This window comes from Stegostoma tigrinum, chromosome 24 (genome assembly GCF_030684315.1).
Source record: "Stegostoma tigrinum isolate sSteTig4 chromosome 24, sSteTig4.hap1, whole genome shotgun sequence".
NCBI lineage: Eukaryota > Metazoa > Chordata > Chondrichthyes > Orectolobiformes > Stegostomatidae > Stegostoma > Stegostoma tigrinum.
This window is the reverse complement of record NC_081377.1, coordinates 2,991,896-3,012,681: the sequence shown is the minus strand read 5'-3', so window position 1 is coordinate 3,012,681 and position 20,786 is coordinate 2,991,896. Positions and strand designations below refer to the sequence as shown.

Sequence of the window (20,786 nt, the reverse complement as noted above, 5' to 3'; positions counted from 1 at the left end):
AGGGATCAGGGTCAGGATTAGGGGTCAGTGTTCAGGAGCTAAGAATCAAGATCAGAGGTCAGTGTTCGGTGGCAGAGGTCAGGACCAAAGGACAGTATTCAGGAAATGGGGGTCAGGATCAGAGGTGAGGATTCAGGGGTAGGGGACAGGATCAGAGTTTAGGGTTCAGGGTTTAGGATCAAAGGTCAGTGTTCAGTCAACATGGTTCAGAATCAGTGGTCTGTGTTCAAGGGGTAAGGGTCAGGATCAGAAGTCAATGTTCAGGGGGCAGAGGTCATGATCAGAGGTCATTGTTCAGGAAGTGTTGGGGTCAGGATCAGATGTTAGTGTTCAGGGGTAGGACAAAGGCCAGGGGATAGGGGATCAGGATCGAAGGTCAGTGCTCAGCGGGTAGAGCCAGGATCAGGGATTAGGATCACAAGTTCAGTGTTCAAGGAACAGGGGTCAGGATCAAGAGTCGGTGTCCAGGTTAGAGTAGTCAACCCTCTTTACTTTTAGAATATCTCCAGCAAATGTCTCTTCCCCTGACATCTGCTGTTTTCAGACCATGTTGACGTCTGCGAGGATATAGTTTCAAGGCACACATTTCATATGGAGGCCAGAGTACCTGATGCTTTGCAGGATATTCAACCAAAAGGGCATTACTGGTCATGTTTTCCCAATATTTCAAGATTATTTAATTGACAGAGAAGTGTTTGTGATGTCCTGGATTTGTGAACGCTGGTGAGTTCTTTCCATATATAAATTTAGACAGTCACAGTTACAGCTTTTGGAGTCACTTACAAAACATTTTTTCTCTAGATATTCAGTGCCCTCGTGTACATGGTGATGGATGGAAGTTACAGAACCAGCAGCACTATGTTAACATTTCAGGTACAGTACCACACTTCACTATCACTCCTTAATCCCCAGGCAGGCCTCAATCCCATCTGAACCTTCCTGAATGCCCATTAGCTTGAATTCTGGAGCCACAGAATCACAGGAGAGCATGAGCAGGCAGTTGGCACCGTTAACAATTAAATCTTTGATTTCAGTCTACGCACCTGTCTTTTAGAAATAATCCTTTACTGGCAAACATCTATCTTTGATGCTCTTGATCCTGTTAAAAGCACTCCTCCTTTCTGCAGTGTCCCTTTACATTGCTAGCCACAAATGAATAAGTTCAATGACCAACTACCAAAGTGACCAGCAGCAAAAGTTAATCTTCTGATCTGTTAACTCTGGGATCTGTCCAGTATTACCACTAGCTGATATTATAACAGTAGGAATTTATAGAGTCCTGAGGCCCAAGTAGTTACCATTTATTAAAACTCTGTCTCTCTTTCCTCACAGGTTTTAATTTGCTCAGGAGATTTTCCCTTTTTAAGACACCAGCAGTGAAAAAAGTCCGAAGTCCAACAGGAGCTTTAATTGTGAAGTTGGGAAGTTTATCACTCATCAGACCCACTGAGTAAGTCCCCACTTGTGTACTAATTGAATCCCAGAGGATTAATAACAGGGTTATATGAGTGAGGCATTGAGTAAAGGGCCTAATGGGGTTTGCAGTATGGAGTAACGCAGTCACCTTAAAGAAACCTGGATTATTAGGGGAAATTATGGGACAGAATTTCTCCTACATGATTGAAGGCCTGGTCAGTGTGTTTCTCTCCTGATCATTTGCAGTGCTAGCGATGTAAGGACTGCAACAACCTAACATCCTATTGGAGCAGCTTCCCCCAGAACGTCTCGGAACCACACTATGACCAAGCATTGCATAGAGTTGTGACAGGTGTTTAGAGACAGCCCGGGGAGCCCTCGACCCCAGCTAGCTCCACAAACCCCTGAGGACAATCAGTCCCATGACACCTTTGACATTGGTGGGGTCAGCAAAGGAGGTTTGGGATCAGCATATCCCAGTGCTAAAGTCAAGAGAAACCAACCAGTGCTTATATCTATGAACTCTAGCACTGCTTACAATGTATTTGTATGAATGACTGAAGACTTGTAAGGAGAATCCAGGGAACTATTGACCTGTGAGTCCGACTTCCATTGTAGGTAAATTGTTGGAGGTGATTATAAAAGATAGGACGTTTAGAGAGGCAAAAAATGATTAGGGATAGTCAGCATAGATTTGAGTGAGGAAAATCATGCCTCACAAACTTGATTGAGTTCTTGAGGAAGTTATGAAAGAGATGGCAGAGCAGTAGATATTGTATATTTGGATTTCAGGAATGCCTTTAACACGATTTCACATGGTGACCTAATCAGTAAAGTTAGGTCACGTGGGATTCAGGGTGACCTTATCAATTGGATACATAATTGGCTTAATGGCAGGAAACAGAGATTGGGGTGGAGGGTCACTTTTCAGACTGGAGGCCTCTGACCAGCTGTGTTCCGCAGGGACCGGTTCTGGGTCCTCTTTTGTTTGTCATTTATGTAAACAATTTGCATGAGAATATAAAAGGCATGGTTAGTAATTTTGTGGACGACACCAAAATTGGTGGCACAGTAGACAATGAAGAAGGTTTTCTAAGATTATAAAGGGATCTTGATCTTGAAAAATGGCAGATAGTGTTCAATCTAGATAAATGCAAGGCATTGCATTTTGGTAAAACAAACAATGGTGGGGCTTATACAATTAATGGTATACATTTGTTGAATCACTGTTGTAGAACAGAAGGACCTAGGGGTGCAGGTACATAATTCTTTAAAGTTTGCATCACAAATAGACAGAGTGGTTAAAAAGGCGTTGGCACACTTGGCTTCATTGCTCAGTCCTATGAATATAAGAGTTGGGATGTTATGTTGAGGTTGTACTGGACATTAGTGAGGCCTCTTCTAGGATATTGTGCCCAGTTCCACTTATAGGAAGGATATTATCAAGATGGAGAGGATTCAGAAGAGATTTACCAGGATGTTGCCAGGTATGGAAGGTCTGAGATATAAAGAAAGGCTGGACAGGCTGGGATTTTTTTCACTGGAGCATAGGAAGTTGAGAGGTGACCTGATAGAAGTTAATAAAATAATGAGAGGTATAGATAGAGTTAATGGCAGTTATCCTTTCCCTAAGGACGGGGAGGGGGGGTGGATTTCAAGACTAGGCGGCACATTTTTAAGGTGAGAGGAGAGAATGTTAAAAACGTCAGGAGGCAAATCTTGTGCGCAGAGTGGAGTTCGTGTGTGGAATGAACTTCCTGAGGAAGTGGTGGATGCAGGTACAATTACAATGTTTAAAAGACGTTTAGATAGATATGTGAATGGGAAATGTTTGGACGGATATGGGTCAGGAACAGGCAGGTGGAGCTAGTTTAGTTTGGGATTATGTTTGGCATGGACTAGTAGACCAAAGCATTTGTTCCTTTGCTGAATGACTCTGACTTCATGCTAATGGGGTCTGCATGATCTGGTATTTGAAAGCAGTTGGTGGCAGCTTTGGAAGCTTGCCTTTCTCACTGAGTTTGACAGTGTCCATGGGAGACAGACCAATTTGCTGAACAATTTCTAGGGATATCAGGTTGCAGATTATCATGGTTCTAGTGAAGATATTTGATTTTCTTGCAATGCTTGATTAATTACCTAACAGCATTTCACACAAATCTCTGAATCTTTTGTACTTTTTGAAATTGTGTAGTTGTACCTGTTCTCTCATTCTCCTGTATCTGAGAAGATCCCCCTCTCATTTGACAATGTGTGATCCTACTCTCACTCTCTTACATCTAGAGAGACCCCTGTAAACCTTGAGAGACTCTTGAAAGGAAGAGCAACTGTGAAATTCTCCTTTATTTTGCTCATGCAAAAGAACTGGATATTTCTCATCTTTATTCAGCACTGCAAAAGCATTGGTTTGTAGCTTATGAAGTAAATAAACTGCTAATTTCATAACCTGTAATAAAGCTGACTAAATAGTTTAGCCTGTTTACATTGGAATTTTCCACTTGGTAGAAGAGAATGGAGAATGTTGTGTATTACAATTCCATGCATTTTGTGTTAAATGTATAAATGTTACTCTTTATACAGCATACACAAGGTCTGTGCTTTGGTTCACAGTAAACTCAGTTTGTAAAGAAAACTTAAACACATTAATGTTGTAGTGACACAACAGCAGTAAATTACAAAGTAGGCCATTCAGTCCACTGAGTTCTTGCCAGCTCTCTGCAGACTAATCCAGTTAGATCTGTTGCTCTGCTCAAACCCTGTGGCCCAACAAGTTATTTTCTCTCAAGAGTCTATCCAATTTCTATTTCAAATATAAATTATCTCCAGGCTAAGAGGCAGTGGGTTTTGGTAACATTTGCTGCAGAAAATTGTTCTTTCTCACAGCCACTTTGCATTTCTTGCTTAAAATCTTGTGTTAAAATCTTAAAATGTGTTTACACTCCTCCTTGTTTCAGCAGCTAATGGGGACAGTGTGCCTTGCTCATCCTTTCTGTAATGTGAGAATCAAGGAGCTGAACCTTTGGAATTCTCTGTCTCAGAGGGTCGTAGATTCTGCATTGCTGAATTTGCAACAAGCTAGGATTGACAATTGTTTTGTCTCTCAGGGCATCTGGAGATGTGGGGAGTGGGTGAGGAAAGTGGAGTTGAAGGCCAGCATAGCTGTGATCGCAATCATTTCCCCTAAGCTGGCCGGCAGGATTCTCACAAGTGTGTTCGGGAGAACTTTCTCGACTTTAAGTTCTCGGTTCAGTTTGAAGGAGGGATTGCTAGATCTTGTGCTGGGGAGTGTCTATGGGGGAATCACTTGGCTAAAAATGATCATCGTATAATAGGGTTGATATCAGCAATGAGAAAGAGCAGGGGGTACTACTTGGTGAAGCCATTCATTTCAATGGGATGAGAAAGGATTTAGTTGAGGACAGTGGAAACAAATACTGACAGAAAGTACAGAGCTGAAACATCAGGTGAGGGTTAAGGAGATGTTCCAGGTCCAGACCAGGTTTATTCTGTCACAGGTGAAAGGTACAGGAAAAAAGGCCAGGGCATTACTTCAATGATGAGAGAAAATACGATGAAACAAATAAAAGGATGTAAGATGCATGTTAGAACAAGAATTATTCATGTCAGAATCAAATAATGCAGTTCCTGACTTCTCAAATCCAGCCCACCATCTACAAGACACAAGTTAGGAATGTGATATTCTTTACTTACTCTGGATGGGTGCAGCTGCAAGAAACCTCAAGAAACTCAACACTGTCCAGGACAGAACAGCCCGTATGATTGGCACCACATCCACTAGGTGAAACATTTACTGCCGTCATTACCAATGCACACTGTCTTTTAAAGCCATGACTGATATCACCTTGAAGGAGAGATTGATGGGGGAAAGGCTGTATATTTCATGTACATAGACTTCAGTACAGCGTTTGATAAGGTTCCCCATGGCAGGCTGATGGAGAAAGTGAAGTTGCATGGGTCCAGGGTATGCTAGCTGAGATGGATTAAAAACTGGCTAGGCAACAGGAGACAGAGAGTAGTAGTAGAAGGGGGTTTCTCAAATTGGAGACCTGTGATCAGTGGTGTTCCACAGGGATCTGCGCTGGGACCACTGTTTGTGCTATACGTAAATGATTTGGAGGAAGGTATAAGTGGTCTGTTTAGCAAGTTTGCAGATGACACGAAGATTGGTGGAGTAGCAGATAGTGAAGGGGACTGTCAGAGATTACAGCAGAATATAGATAGATTGGAGAGTTGGGCAGATAAGTGGCAGATGGAGTTCAATCCGGGCAAATACAAGATGATGCATTTTGGAAGTTCTAGTTCAAGACCGAACTATACAGTAAATGGAAAAGTCCTGGGGAAGGTTGATGCAGAGAGAGATCTGGGTGTTCAGGTCCATTGTTCCCTGAAGGTGGCAATGCAGGTCAATAGGGTGGTCAAGAAGGCATACGGCATGCTTCCATTCATCAGACGGGGTATTGAGTACAAGAGTTGGCAGGTCATGTTACAGTTCTATAAGACTTTGGTTTGACCACATTTAGAGTACTGCGTACAGTTCTGGTCGCCACATTACCAAAAGGATGTGGATGCTTTGGAGAGGGTGCAGAGGAGGTTCACCAGGATGCTGCCTGGTATGGAGGGTGCTAGCTATGAAGAGAGGTTGAGTAGTTTAGGATTATTTTCATTAGAGAGACGGAGATTGAGGGAGGACCTGATTGAGGTCTACAAAATCATGAAGGGTATAGACAAGGTGGATAGCAAGAAGCTTTTTTCCCCACAGTGGGGGACTCAATTACTAGGGGTCATGAGTTCAAAGTGAGAGGAGGAAAGTTTATGGGAGATGTGCGTGGAAAGTTCTTTACGCAGAGGGTGGTGGGTGCCTGGAATGTGTTGCCAGCGGAGGTGGTAGAGGCAGACACGATAGTGTCTTTTCAGATGTATCTGGACAGGTACATGGATGGGCAGGGAGCAAAGGGATACAGACCCTTAGAAAATAGATAACAGGTTTAGACAGGGGATCTCGATCAGCGCAGGTTTGGAGGGCCGAAGGGCCTGTTCCTGTGGTGTAATTTTCTTTGTGCTTCTTTATTCTTTGTTGATGAGGGCAGTGGATACATGGGAACACCACCACCTATAAGTTCCCTTCCAAGCCACTCATCATCCTGACTCAAAAATATTAGTGTTCCTTCAGTGTCACTTTGTAAAGTCCTGATAGTTTCTCCCTTACAGCTCTGTGGTGCTTCCTACACCCCATGACTGCAACAGTTCAAGAAGGAAGCTCACCATCACCTTCTCCAGGACAACTGGGATGGACCATAAATGCTGGCCTAGTGAGGCAGTGGATAGAAAGCTAAGGCCAATGGATCAGATCTAACCTTTGAAATCTTTACATCTTGCCCTCAAGCTGCATGGCTTTGTGCATATTACCTAAGATTATTAAAAGTGCTCAAGATAAAATCCCACTATCTATGTCAATGTTGGTCTCTGTTTGGAAATAACATACCAACCTAAAGTTTCCTCATCTTCAAATTTACTAGGCATACAGTCTGTCATGTCAAGATAGAGCACTTCACAATGGCTGACATTGGATGCTGTATATAGGGCATTGTTTATGTATCTCTCAGTCAAAATAATCTTGAAAAACTACAACTTGGGAGAAGACAGGCAGTTAGTTGCTCTGTATCCTTTTAAAACTTCAGAATTAGATTGATTAACAAACAAAGATTTATAACAAAACGTAGAGCTGGATGAACACAGCAGGCCAAGCAGCATCTTAGGAGCACAAAAGCTGACGTTTCAGGCCTCATCAGAGATAATGGGATCTGCAGATGCTGGAGAATCTGAGATAACAAAGTGTGAAGCTTGCTCATCCAGCTTCACTCTTTATTTCAGGCCTCATCATCAGCTTTTGTGCTCCTAAGATGCTGCTTGGCCTGCTGTGTTCATCCAGCTCCACACTTTGTTATCTCTTCATAATTTTTGCTCTGCTTTGAAGCTGAACTAATTTGAGTATGTTTTGTTAATTTGGTTGTGGTCACTGTAAATTGGAAAATTACGGATGATTCAAAAAAGCTAATCTTCCCACTCAGCGGCGTTATGGACCGTAGTCTGGATTCTGGAATCTTTTGAACGACAAGTTCAGAATACCTTCCCCTGCCCACATGTCCCTTCCATGCCGCCTCTGCATGCTTCTTCCATTCTAGCTCAGTGTCACCTCATGCCCTCTCCCTCCTGGCCTGTTGTACATGCCATGCCAATTTATGACAATCAATGGTCTTCCATGTCCATTCACCCAGTACACAATATATCCAGAAAGAACAAGCCACAGCACAGGAACTATATACAGCGTTGGTCATAAAGAAAAGTCTTTACAAATTTTGGAAAAGAAAACTGCTGTTCCTATAACCACATAGACTGCAATCAGGCAGAGACTTCAAACACTTTACACCTTTTAATCTTCTGTAACTAATCAATGAGACATTGATAAAAGAGATCACATAATGCAAGCCAACGTAAGAACTGTTTCTAAGAACTGGCTGGTCTCATTATACATGCTTATCTGAATGCACAGGCTCTATACAGGATTATCTGAGAAGGTTCTGTTTTGACCACTGGAGGTAACTATTGCTATTGTTTGATTGAAATCTTCAAACAAAAATTTTCAAGATCTGAAGAAAGTTCGCTGGACCTGAAAGATGAACTCTGTTTTCTTTCCACTGATGCTGAGTACTATCAGCAATTTCTGTTTTTGTTTTAAACTGTATAGGCTTCTTACTTGTTCTGAAGGAAAGAGTTCACTTCATTGGAGTCAGATCAGAGTAAGTTCCCAAAGAGCTGATCCTTGGTATGGAGGGATAGCCTTATTAATAAAGGCTGAACAGGTTGGGACTCTACTCACTTGAGTTTAGAACAATAAGAGGCAATCCAATTGAAACAGATAGGGTTCTGAAGGAGATAACAAAGTGTAGAGCTGGATGAACACAGCAGGCCAAGCTGCGTCAGAGGACCAGGAAGGCTGATGTTTCAAGCCTAGACCCTTCTACAGAATTGGGGGAGGGGAAGGGCATTCTGAAATAAATAGGGAGAGAGGGGGATGTGGGTAGAAGATGGATAGAGGAGAAGATTGGTGGAGAGGAGACAGACAGGTCAAAGAGGCAGAGATGGAGCCTGTCAAGGTGAGTGTAGGTGGGGAGGTAGGGAGGGGATACGTCAGTCCAGGGAGGACGGACAGGTCAAGGGGGTGGGATGAGGCTAGTAGTTAGGAGATGAGGTTGTGGCTTGAGGTGGGAGGAGGGGATATGTAGGAGGAAGGACAGGTTAGGGAGTTGGGGACAAGCTGGGCTGGGTTTGGAATGCGGTGGGGGAGGGGAGATTTTGAAGCCTGTGAAACCCACATTGATACCATTGGGCTGCAGGGTTCCCAAGCAGAATATGATGTGCTGTTCCTGAAACCTTCAGGTGGCATCATTGTGGCACTGCGGGAGGCCCATGAAGGACATGTCATCTGAGGAGTGGGAGGGGGAGTTGAAATGGTTCACGAAGAAGTTTGACAGGGTAAGCTTCAGAGGATGCTTTCCCTCATGGGAGAGTCTTAGAATAAAGGGACTCTAATTTATGATTGAGATGCGGAGGAATTTGTTCTCTCAGGGGGTTCTGAGTCTTTGGAATACCTTGCTGCAGAGAGCTGGGGATAGAGTCTTTGTGCATATTTATTGCTGAGGTTAAAATGTTCTTAATCAGTTGGGGAATCAAGGAGAATGGGGATAGGCAGGAAAGTGGGCACAAGGAGAGTCGGATCAGCAATGATCCTATTGAATGACAGGTTCAATGGGCCAAATGGCCTTCATTTGTTCCTATTTTATAAGGTCCTACTTTATAAGATACGTCACAAGAGAGGGCCATTTGGCCATCTTTTCCATGCCAATTCAAAGACAAAAGATGCCTTTTCTAATCCCATTCTTCCCACACGTGGCCCATAGCCCTGCAATTTACAGCAGTTATGGTGCACATTTTAAAAGACCTTAGGATCTCTGCCTCCACCATCAACTCAGGCAGCGAATTCCAGACACTCACCACCCTCTGCATCAAAATATTTTTCCTCACATCCCCTCTCATCCTTCTGCCACTAAGCTTCAATCTATGATCCCTGGTTTTTGAACTCTCTGCTAAGGGAATAAGGTTCCTCCAGCATACTTTATCACTACCCGTCACAATTTTATACACCTCAATCATGTCACACCTCAGCCTTCTCTGTTCTAAAGAAAAAAAACCCAAACTCTCCAGTCTCTTATCATAGCTACAATACTCCAGACCTGGCAACATTCAAGTAAATCGTTTTACACTGTTACCAGAACAGTTACATCCTTCCTGGAATGTGGTGACCAGACTTGCACACAATATTCTAGTTGTGACCTGTCCAGTGTAATATACAGTTTCATCATTATATCCCCACTTTTGTATTCTGTACCTCTGCCAATCTTCTTTACAATCTAATCTATCTGTACTGCTACCTTTAGGGACCTGTGCACTTGCACACCAAGATCTCTCATTTTATTGACCCTCTCAGTATATTCCGGTTTACTGTGTATTACCTTTTATGGTTTGACCTCCCTAAATGCATTACCTCACACTTATCAGAGTTGAACTCCATCTGACACTTTCCTGCCCACTCCACCAACCCATCTGTATCATTTTGAAGCTTACAGCTATTCTCTACACTATCCACAGCACGGCCAATTTTTCTGTTGTCTGGAAATTCCCCAACTGTGACACCCATGTTCAAACCATTAAAGTATAAAACAAATAGCAGGGGTCCCAACAGTGAGCCCTATGGAACACAACTTGAAACAGCTTTCAGTTCTCAAGGGCAGCCATTGGCCATTATACTTTGTTTCCTGTTGCTAAGCCAACTTTAGATTCAATTCACCACATTGCGCTGGATCTCATAGGCTTTGTTTTAACCAGCCCGTCATGTGGGACCTTGGAAAATGCTTTTCTAAAATCCATGTAGGCAGCATCCACTGCATCATCCTCGTTGATCCTCCTTGTCACTTCATCAAAGAATTCAGTCACATTTAGAAGGCATGGCCGCTCCTGAACAAAGCCATACTGAATATCCCTGACTAGCCCACGCCTTTCTGATCTCACAGGATTAATTCTAAAAAATGCCGTCCATCAAAGTAAGTCTAAGTGGCTTGTAATTGTTTGGCATTTCCTTTGTAAATCATGGACCCGCATTTGCATTCCTCCAGTCCTCCTCTGGCACATCACCTATATCTCCTGAAGTTTGGAAAATAATCCTCAGAATATTCCCAAATACCTCTCAGAATTCCTTCAACATCCTAGGGGCAATCCATCTGGCCCTGGTGACTGAGACACTTTCAAGGATTCTAACTTCTCTAGCACTTTCTCTTGTAATGACTATCTTGTCCAATATTTCACAGTGCTCCTCTTGGATTACGATACCTACATTATCCCTTTCCTTTGTGAATATGGGAACAAAAAAAAATTAAAATTCTTCCCATATACACTGCATAAGCTTTCTTTTTCTGTTTAATCCTCCCCTGTACTTTTTCTGCCCAAACATGAGGGTTTGGATTTGGCTGTAACATTCTTATTTTTGGAGGGTCAATGTCTGCTTGTGCCCCAAAGAGGTCACTAATTGCTGCTTCCTACTGGTTTACCACTGATGTATCCTTTCGCAGCGTTGTTCAGTCCAACTCAGCCAAATCACTTCTGAGTTTTGTAAAATTTACCATCTTACTCTTTAAAACTTTTACTCCTGATTTGTCTCTGTCCTTTTCCATAATAACACTGAAGCTGTGGCCACTGTCTCTGATATGGTCGCCCACTGTCACTTCACCCATCTGACCATCTTCTTTAGAGTCATAGAGCTGTACAGAATGGAAGCAGACCCTTTATCTCAGCTCTTCCGTGCTGACCAGATATCCTAAATTAATGCAGTCCATTTACCAGGATTTGTCCCATATTCCTCTAAACTCTTCCTATTCATATAAACACCCAGATGCCTTTTAAATGTTGTTATTGTACCACCACCTTCTCTGCCAGCTTGTTCCATACAGACACCACCCTGTGCGTGAAAAAGTGGCCCCTTAGGTCCCTTAGCATCTTTTCCATCGTACCCTAAACCTGTGCCATCAAGTTTTTGACTCCTCAACCCTGAGGAAAAGACTTTGACTATTCACCCTATCCATGCCCCTCATGATTTTACAAACCTCTATATGGTCACTCCTCAGCCTCTGAAGCTCCAGGGAAAATAGCCCCAATCTGTTTAGCCTGTCTCTACAGCTCAAAGCCTCCAACCCTGGCAACTTTCTTGTAAATCTTTTCTGAACCCTTTCAAGTTTCACAGCTTTTTTTCCCACGGGAATGAGACCAGAATTGCACTTAGTATTCCAATAGTGGCTTAACCAATGTCCAGTACAGCCATAACATGACCTCCCAACTCCAATAGTCAATGCACTGACCAATAAAGGAAAGCATATCAAATATCTTTTTCACTCCCCTGTCTACCTGTGACTCCACTTTCAAGGAACTATGAACCTGCACTCCAAGGTCTCTTTGTCTGACAACACTCCCCAGGAACTTACTATACAGTGTGTAAGTCCTGTCTTTCCAAAATGCAGCACCTCCCATTCATTAAAATAAAATCCATCTGCCACTTTTTGGCCCCTTGGCCCATCTGGTCAAGGCCCCATTGTACTCAAAGGTAGGAGACAGAAGGTGATGGTGAAGGGTTGATTTTAGACTGGAGACCTGTGGCTGGTGGTGCGCTGCAAGGATCAGTGCTGGGTCCACTGCATTTTGTCATTTTTATAAATTATTTGGGTGTGAATGTACAGGTATTTCTCGTATAACACAATCGTTGCATTCTTGTGTGACCTTGCACTATAGAAAATCGCTACACCTGTACAGCAGAAAGTTTGCATTATTCAAACAACATCCACTATTCATCAATCACATTTCAGTCAAATTGTGTTAATGAAACGTGTGTGAAAGCAGAAATACCTGGAGGAAGTGAGGTATTCGCTGTTTGCTGCACCACCAATTTTGGTGTCGTCTGCAAATTCACTAACCTCACCTCCTCCAGGTATTTCTGCTTTCACACATGTTTCATTAACACAATTTGACTGAAATGTGATTGATGAATAGTGGATGTTGTTTGAATAATGCAAACTTTCTGCTGTACAGGTGTAGCGATTTTCTATAGTGCAAGGTCACACAAGAATGCAACTATTGTGTTATACGAGAAATACCTGTACATTCACACCCAAATAATTTATAAAAATGACAAAATGCAGTGGACCCAGCACTGATCCTTGCAGCACACCACCAGCCACAGGTCTCCAGTCTAAAATCAACCCTTCACCGTCACCTTCTGTCTCCTACCTTTGAGCCAGTTCTGTATCCAAATAAAATAGCAAGAACTGCAGTGTGGAGCTGGAGGAACACAGCAGGCCAGGCAGCATCACAGGAGCAGGAAAGCTGATGTTTCAGGTCGGGAACTTTCTTCAGAAATAAATTCTTCAGGAATGATTTCTGATGAAGTGTCACCGCAATAGAACTATTAACTCTGACTTTTTCTTCACAGGTGCTGCCAGACCTGTTGACCTTTTCCAGCAACTTCTGTTTGTATTACTACATTTGAGGTCCTGCATTTTAATTTATCTCCTAACTTCCTATATTCATCTTCAGGCCCTCATTCCTGTGTTTACTTATTCATTGCTATCTGTGTGTACTATAACCACAAGCTGTTCACCCTCTCACTCCAGAATATCCTGCAGTCGCTCTGTGACATCCCTGACCCTGGCACTAGGGAGGCAACATACCATCCTGGCTTCACATCTACAGCACAGAGATGCCTGTGTCTACCCATTACCATTGGACACCTTCTATCATAATAACTTACTGTTACCTATTTTGTAAATATGGCAGTACCAATGGGAGGAGGTTGCCTCAAGACATTATTATTAGACTGATAATCGAGAATCCTAATAATATTCTGGGGATCTGGGTTCAAAGCCTTCCATGGTAGCAGGTAGAATTTGTATTCAGTTTAAATCTCTAATTAAGAGTCTAGAGATAACCATGACCAAGATTTGAAAACCCGTAAAACATAGAACTGTCCAGCGCAAGAACGGGCCCTTCACCCACAGTGTTGTGCCAAACATGACGCAAAATTAAGTTAATACCTTCTGCCTGCCCTTGGTCCATATCCTGCCATTCCTTGCATATTCACCCTCTCCAAACTCTCCAAATCCTTCCTGTAATGTGGAAATCAGATTTGAACACAGTACTTGAAGTGTGGCCTAACCAAAGACTTAAAAAGCTGCAACGTGACACCGTGACTCTTCAACTCAATTCCCTGACCAACAAAGGTAAACATGCTATATGCCTTCTTTACCACCCTATTGACTTGCATGACCACTGTGAGGGAGCTATAGACCTTAACGCCAAGATCCTTTTGTACATCAATGCTATTCAGGGTCCAGCCATTGACTCTATACTTTTCCTGAACATTTGATCTCCCAAAGTGCAGAACCTCACACTGAGCAGGATAAAAATCGATCTGTCATTTCTCCGCTGGTATCTGTAACTATCTACATCCCGCTGTATCCTTGGACAACCTTCTACACTGTCCACAACTCCACTGATCTTTGTATCATCAGCAAACTTACTAACCCACCCATCCACATTTACATTTAATTCATTTATGTATAAACTACAAACAGCAGAGGTCCAAGCATGGATCCCGCAGAACACCACTAGTCAAAGACTTGCAGCCTGAAAAAACACCCTTCCACCACTACTCTCTGCCTTCTATGGCCAAGCCAATTCTGAATCCAAGTGGCCAAGTCACCATGGATCCCATTCATCATAATCTTCTGGATGAGCCTACCATGAGGGACCTTGTCGAAAACCTGACTAAAATCTACGTGGACAACGTCCACTGGTCTACCCTCATCTGATCACATTTGTCACCTCATCGAAAAATTAAATCAAGTTAGTGACCTGTCCTGCGCAAAGCCATGCTGACTGCCCCTAATTAGGCCATGTTTTTCTAAATCCTATCCCAAAGAATTCTCTCCAAAAGCTTTCCAACACTGATGTGAGGCTCAGTGGCCTGTAGTTTCCTGGATTGTCCTTATTTCCACTCTTGAACAGAGGAACAATATTAACTACTTACTGGTCCTTTGGGACCCCTCCTGTGGCACAGGGATACAAAGATCTTGGTCAAGGCCGCAGCAATCGCCTCTCTTGCCTCTCTCCGTGACCTGGGCTGGATATGATCAGGCCCTGGGGAGTTATCCACCTTAATGCTCTTCAACACCACTTTTTTCTTGATCTCAATATGCTGTAGTTTGCTCCACATAAATCTCACTATCCTCTATGTCCTTCTCCTGGGTGAATGCTGATGCAAAGTACACATTTAGGATCTCACCCACATTCTCTGCCTCCAAGCACAAGTTCCTTCCTAAATCAGTCCTACGTTCTCGCTAGTTATTGTATTGCTTTTACTGTATGTCTAGAATGCCTTGGGTTTCTCTTTAACCACACTTGCTAAGGTCATTCCATGGCTCCCCCTTGTTCTCCTAATTCCCTGATTGAGTTCCTTCCTGTTTCCTTTATATTCTTCACAGGGCCTGTCCAATTTTGGCTTCCTAAATCTTACATATGCTCTTTTTCCCCTTTTGACTAAATTCACAACCTCCCTCATTATTCAAGGGTCCCTTACCTTGCTATCTTCATCCTTCTTCATTACCGGAACATGCCGACCTTGAACTCTCTCCGGCAGGTCTTTCAACAATTCCCAAATGTCAAATGTGGACTTGCCTGTTAACAGTTCCTCCCAATTAATGTTTCCTAGCTCCTGCCTAATACTGACATGATTTGTCCTCCTGCACTTTTGTACTTTCCTGCGAAGTCCTGACTCATCCTTATTCATAGCTATCTTAAATCTTAATGAGTTATGATCACTGTTTATGAAATGCTATCCCATTGAAGGGTCAGTCACACGGCCAGACTCATTACCAATACAAGGTCTGGTATGGCCCCTTCTTCAGTTGGACTAAGCATGAAACTGCTCAACAACTCTCTTGGATGCATGTAACAACTTCTGCCCCATCTAAGCTTCTTGCTCTAAGGGAGTCTCAGTCAATATTGAAGAAGTTAAAGCCACTCACTTTGACAACCTTGTTATGATTACATTTTTCCACAATCTGCTGACATATTTCTTTCTCAATATTTTGATGCCTTTTGGGTGCCTATTGTATAATCCAATCTGATTGAGCCTTTCGTATCTTTGAGCTTTATCCATATAATCTCGGTGGATGAGGCTTCCAGTTTCTCCTCTGTGTGTGCAGATCTGGCAGTCTCCCTGATTAGTGATGCAACTCCTCCACCTTTTTTACTTTCCTCTCTATCTGGCTCACTGGTGTGGGGTTAAGCTTAGTGATTCGGGGGTTAGCAATAAATGTTAACCAAATGCTAACATGCTATGAATTTAGAAAGAAAAGTGTGCATTCACTCAAGATTGGGAATTAGGAGTGGGATACGGAGAACAGAGAGGAGGAGGAGGAGTGAGGAGGAGAGAGGGAGCAAAATACGGGAAGGAGAAGAAGAGGAGAGGGAAGAGCGTGCTCTTCAGTTACAAAGGATCACTCAATTGAGGATTTGACTACCAAGGTGAGTTGCTCATTTCAGGTAATCTCCCAACTCAGCAAATTCGCTTTTGTAAAAAGCAACCCAACACACAAGATTTGAGTGGCTTGTTCCTGCGCTGTATAGTTCTGTGCTCATTCCTGGGCTAGGGGTTGGGTGTGCAGTGGAGTTGGACCGATCAATCCTGGAAGCTGACCTTAGGTGGGAAAATGTCAGGATCACTACAGAGCAGTCTCCAATGAGATTATATGTCCCCACCTGCAAGCTTACTTTCGGGAAGGTGAGGGCTGAGGGAAATCCTGGCCCTTCTCTGAGTTTCTACCTTTCCTCTCTCACTCATTATGTTTATTCTTTAGTCAATATCTTTGTGCTACAGCAATTGACCCTCATTTATTTATGGCTGTTTAATTTGAACCTGCCCCACCTATTGTGATATTTTGAAGCTCCAGCCCAGCATCTCGGTCCGTAAAGAATCATCACAATGTTATCACTGAGATTGTAGTCATCTTGAATTCTGGGTCCATGTTGGAACATATTGCATTGAAAGTGGAATGGGATGTAGGTTTGGTTATTACCTATTGGAGACCAAGTGAGAAACTCGTGAATTAAATACCAATTGTGTCATTTGGGAGACTTAAATAGTGAGTTTGGGATCAAATTGCTTCATGTTTTCCATTGTTACACAACATTAAATTCACCTTCCAGCTACTGAAACAGCTTTCACTTCCTGTTTGTCAGACACAGACTGAGTGTGGGAGATGTTGGGCTTCTCTTCCAATACTTGAACGCAGCCATTAACTGATTTCGCACCATCACAGAATCACTATGGGACAGGACAGAAGGCTATTCAATCCATCATGTCTGTGCTCACCTCTGTAACTATCAATTCTTGTACAGCCACTCCCTCACCCGGTCCCCACATTCCACCCCATGCTCCTCTTCCTCATATGTTTAGAATATTTAGAATGTCTTTAAGGCACAGAAGAAGGTCATTCTGTCCATCATGTCTGCACGAACCAGGAGACAAGCCACCCCAGTCCAGAAGTATTTTCCACCTCTTGATCTGTATCTCTGGAAACTATGGGATTACAGGTGCAAATCTGGACACCTTTAAAATGAATTGGCAGTTTATTTCTTAACTAGCCTTTTAGGCAGTCAGTTCCAGTGCCCTACCATTCTGTGTGTGAGAACATTACTACACCTCCTCCCCCTACTCCCTCTGCTATTCACTTTAAACCAGTCTCCCTTTAGCCACTGGTCTCTGCTAAGGGAAATATGTCCTTCCCATCCACTCGAACAGGTCATTCATAATCTCGTACATCCAATTAAATATTCCCTCAGCATCTTCTATGTCATAGAAAACACCTCAAGGCTACATAACTGTCCACACAGTTGCAGTTTTTTCCAATCCCGGCAACATCCTCATAAATCTCACCTCTAACCTCGCAAATGCAGTTACATCCTTTCCACGATAAGCTGACCAGAATGCACATGGTGCTCATGTTATGGCCTTACTAATGTTTAATCTGACTTCCACATTTTCACCCTTTTGTTATATTCTTTACTTTGGCAAATCAGCAAAAGTACTTTGAATCAGCGGTCTTAACAAAATTAAAAAAAGAAAGAACTGCAGATGGAACAAAAACAAAGTTGCTGGAAAAGCTCAGAAGGTCTGGCAGCATCCGTGAAGGAAAAAGCAGAGTTAATGTTTCGGATCTGATAAGCCTTCCACACTGCTTTTGAGTTCCGAGGAAGGGTCACCAGACCTGAAACGTTAACTCTGTTTTCTCCTGCATAGGTGCCGCCAGACCTGCTGAGCTTTTCCAGCAACTTTGTTTATGTTCAGTCGTTGTAACAGATGGGCAAGATGAAGGAATACACAATGAATGGGGAGATACTGAGCAGTGTGGAAGAAGTTAAGGATCTTGGAGCTTGGAGCCTCAGTGAATTGTTGTATTGCAACTTGTAGATGGTGCACAGCTGTCACTATGTACATTGGTTGTGGAGGTGGTGAATGTTTAAGCTGTTGGATGGGTCGCAATCATATGGTTGCTTTGTGCTGGATGCAATCGGTTTTCTTGAGTGGCATTGGACCTGCGTCCACCCAGGTGGGTGTGGAATACACCATCACACTCTTGTCTTGTCGATGGTGTGCAGAAGATGTGTTACTCACTGCAGTCTTCCTTGCCTCTGACCTGCTATTGGAGCCACAGTATTGATACAGCTAACCTTGTTCACTTTTTGGTCAGTGGTAACACCCAGAATATCATTGATTGTCAAGGAACGATAGTTAGATTCCAATAATGGTTGCTGCCTTGCTGCGTTTGTGTGACCACATTTTACTTGTGGCTTTTCAGCCCAAGGCTGGACATTGATGGGATCTTTCCACATTTTGACATGGACTGCTTTGTATCTGAGGAACCATGGATGGTGCTGAATAATGTGCAATCATCTGCGATTATCCCCATTTCTGAACTTACGGTAGAGAGAAGGTCCTTGATGAATCAGCTGAAGATAATTGGGCCTAAGACAGGACCCTGTAAAACTCTTGCAGAGATGTTCTGGAGCTGAAGAAGTTGACCTTCACCAACCATAACCATTGTCCTTTGTGCCAGGTATGACTCTAACCAGCAGAGAGCTTCCTGCTGATTCCCATTGACTCCAGTTTTACCATGTCTCCGCAATGCTACCCTCTGTCAAAAGAAATCCTGATTTTAAAGGCAGTCCCTCCCTCCTCCTCTCTGGAATTCAGCTTTTTGTTTGTGTTTAAACTAAAGCTGGAATGAGTTCAGAAGTTGAATGGGCTTGATGGATCTTAAACCGACCATCAGTAAGCAGGTTATTATTTAGTAAGTGCTGTTGCATAGCATTGTTGATGACCCCTTGCCTCACTTTATTGACGATTGACAGTAAACTGACGGTGTGATAATTGGCTGGGTTGCATTTGTCCCGAATTTTGTGAGCAGGACATACCTGGGCAGTTTTCCACATTACCGAGTAGATGACAGGGTTGTAATTGTACTGGAAAAGCTGTCTTGGAGCATGGCTAGTTCTAGAGTACAGGTCTTCAGCACCATTGCCAGAATGGAATCAGGGCCCATGGCCTTTGCAGTATCCAGTGCTTCTGGCCATTTCCTGATATCACGTGGTGAATCACATTGGCTGAAAATTGACATCTTTGATGCTGCAGACCTCTGGAGGAGGCCAAGTTGAATCATTTACTGAGTAGTTCTGGCTGAAGATTGTTGTGAATGCTTCAGCTTTATCTTTTGCACCAACATGCTGGGCTCATCCATTGTTGAGGATGGGGATATTTGTGAAGCTTCCTTCTCTGGTTATTTATTTAGTTATCCAGGACCACAGTCATGACTGGATATAAGAGGATTGCATAGCTTAGATCTGAACCCTTTGATGTGAGATCACCTAGTCCTGTTTATCACTTGCTGCTTATGTTTCTCGGCATGGAAGTACTCCAAATCCTTAATATACAACTTAGATTAAAAAAAAATTCCTGCAGAACTTCTTTGGAAACAGTCTACCAGTCACAAAAACATTTTTTAACCATTACTGAGATAGTAGGAACTGCCGATGCTGGAGAATCTGAGAGAACACGGTGTGAAGCTGGATGAACACAGCAGACCAAGCACTGTCAGAGGAGCAGGAAAGTTTGATGTTTCAGGTCGGGACCCTTCTTCAGAAATGGGGGAGGGGAAGGGGATTCTGAAATACATAGGGAAAGGAGAAGATGGGGGAGAGGAGACAGACAGGTCAAAGAGGCAGGGTTAGAGCCAGTGAGGGTGAATGTAGGATGTGGTCAAGCAGTTTCAGGGCCGAAGAAAGTACAAGAGGATTGCAGTGGGAGAGGGATGCACTGAGGTTTTTTTGGAGGGTAACTTCTTTAAGGAAAGCATCCTTAGAAGAGGTTTTGCAGCAGGGTTAAATTGTTACAGAGGTAGTAGGAACTGCCAATGCTGGAGAATCTGAGAGAACACGGTGTGAAGCTGGATGAACACAGCTGGCCAAGCAGTATCAGAGGAGCAGGAGCTTGACGTTTCGGGTTGGGACCCTTCTTCAGAAATTTAACGATGCTGCAAAACCTCTTCCAAGGATACCTTCCTTAAAGAAGTTACCCTCCTCCCTCTGAAAAAAACCTCAGTGCACCCCTCTCCCACTGCAACCCTCTTGTACTTTCTTTGGCCCTGAAACTGCTCGACCACATCCTACATTCACCCTCGCTGGCTCTAACCCTGCCTCTTTGACCTGTCTGTCTCCTCTCCCCCATCTTCTCCTTTCCCTATGTATTTCAGAATCCCCTTCCCGTCTCCCATTTCTGAATAAGGGTTCTGACCCAAAACGTCAAACTTTCCTGCTCCTCTGCTGCTGCTTGGCCTGCTGTGTTCATCCAGCATCACACCGTGTTATCTTTAACCATTACTTTTTATTTCTTACCTTTGAGCAATGTTGTATCCAGCTTTTCCCCTGAGTCCAGAGCTTTTATATTTTAACTAGGCTGCCATGTGGGACTTTGTCAAAAGTCTGCTGAAATCTATATAAACTACATGAACTGCACTACCCTCGACAATTTCCTTGTTACCTCCTCTAAAAGTTCAGTCAAGTTAGTCAGATGCAATCTTCCCTTAACAAATGCATACTGACTTCAGTTAGATAAACAAGTGCCTCTGTAAATC

The 20,786-nt window shown here is 43.2% G+C and overlaps 1 protein-coding gene across 3 annotated transcripts in view; it reads left to right on the top strand.

Moving 5' to 3' along the window:
• col16a1 (collagen, type XVI, alpha 1) overlaps positions 1-20,786 on the top strand; it is a 321,764-nt gene that overhangs the window by 59,165 nt on the left and 241,813 nt on the right. For all 3 annotated transcript variants that reach the window (XM_059654248.1, XM_048557999.2, XM_048557998.2), the window contains exons 3-4: positions 802-873; positions 1,333-1,450. In XM_059654248.1, the coding sequence (XP_059510231.1) occupies positions 802-873; positions 1,333-1,450 (190 nt within the window). The remainder of the gene's footprint in view (positions 1-801; positions 874-1,332; positions 1,451-20,786) is intronic.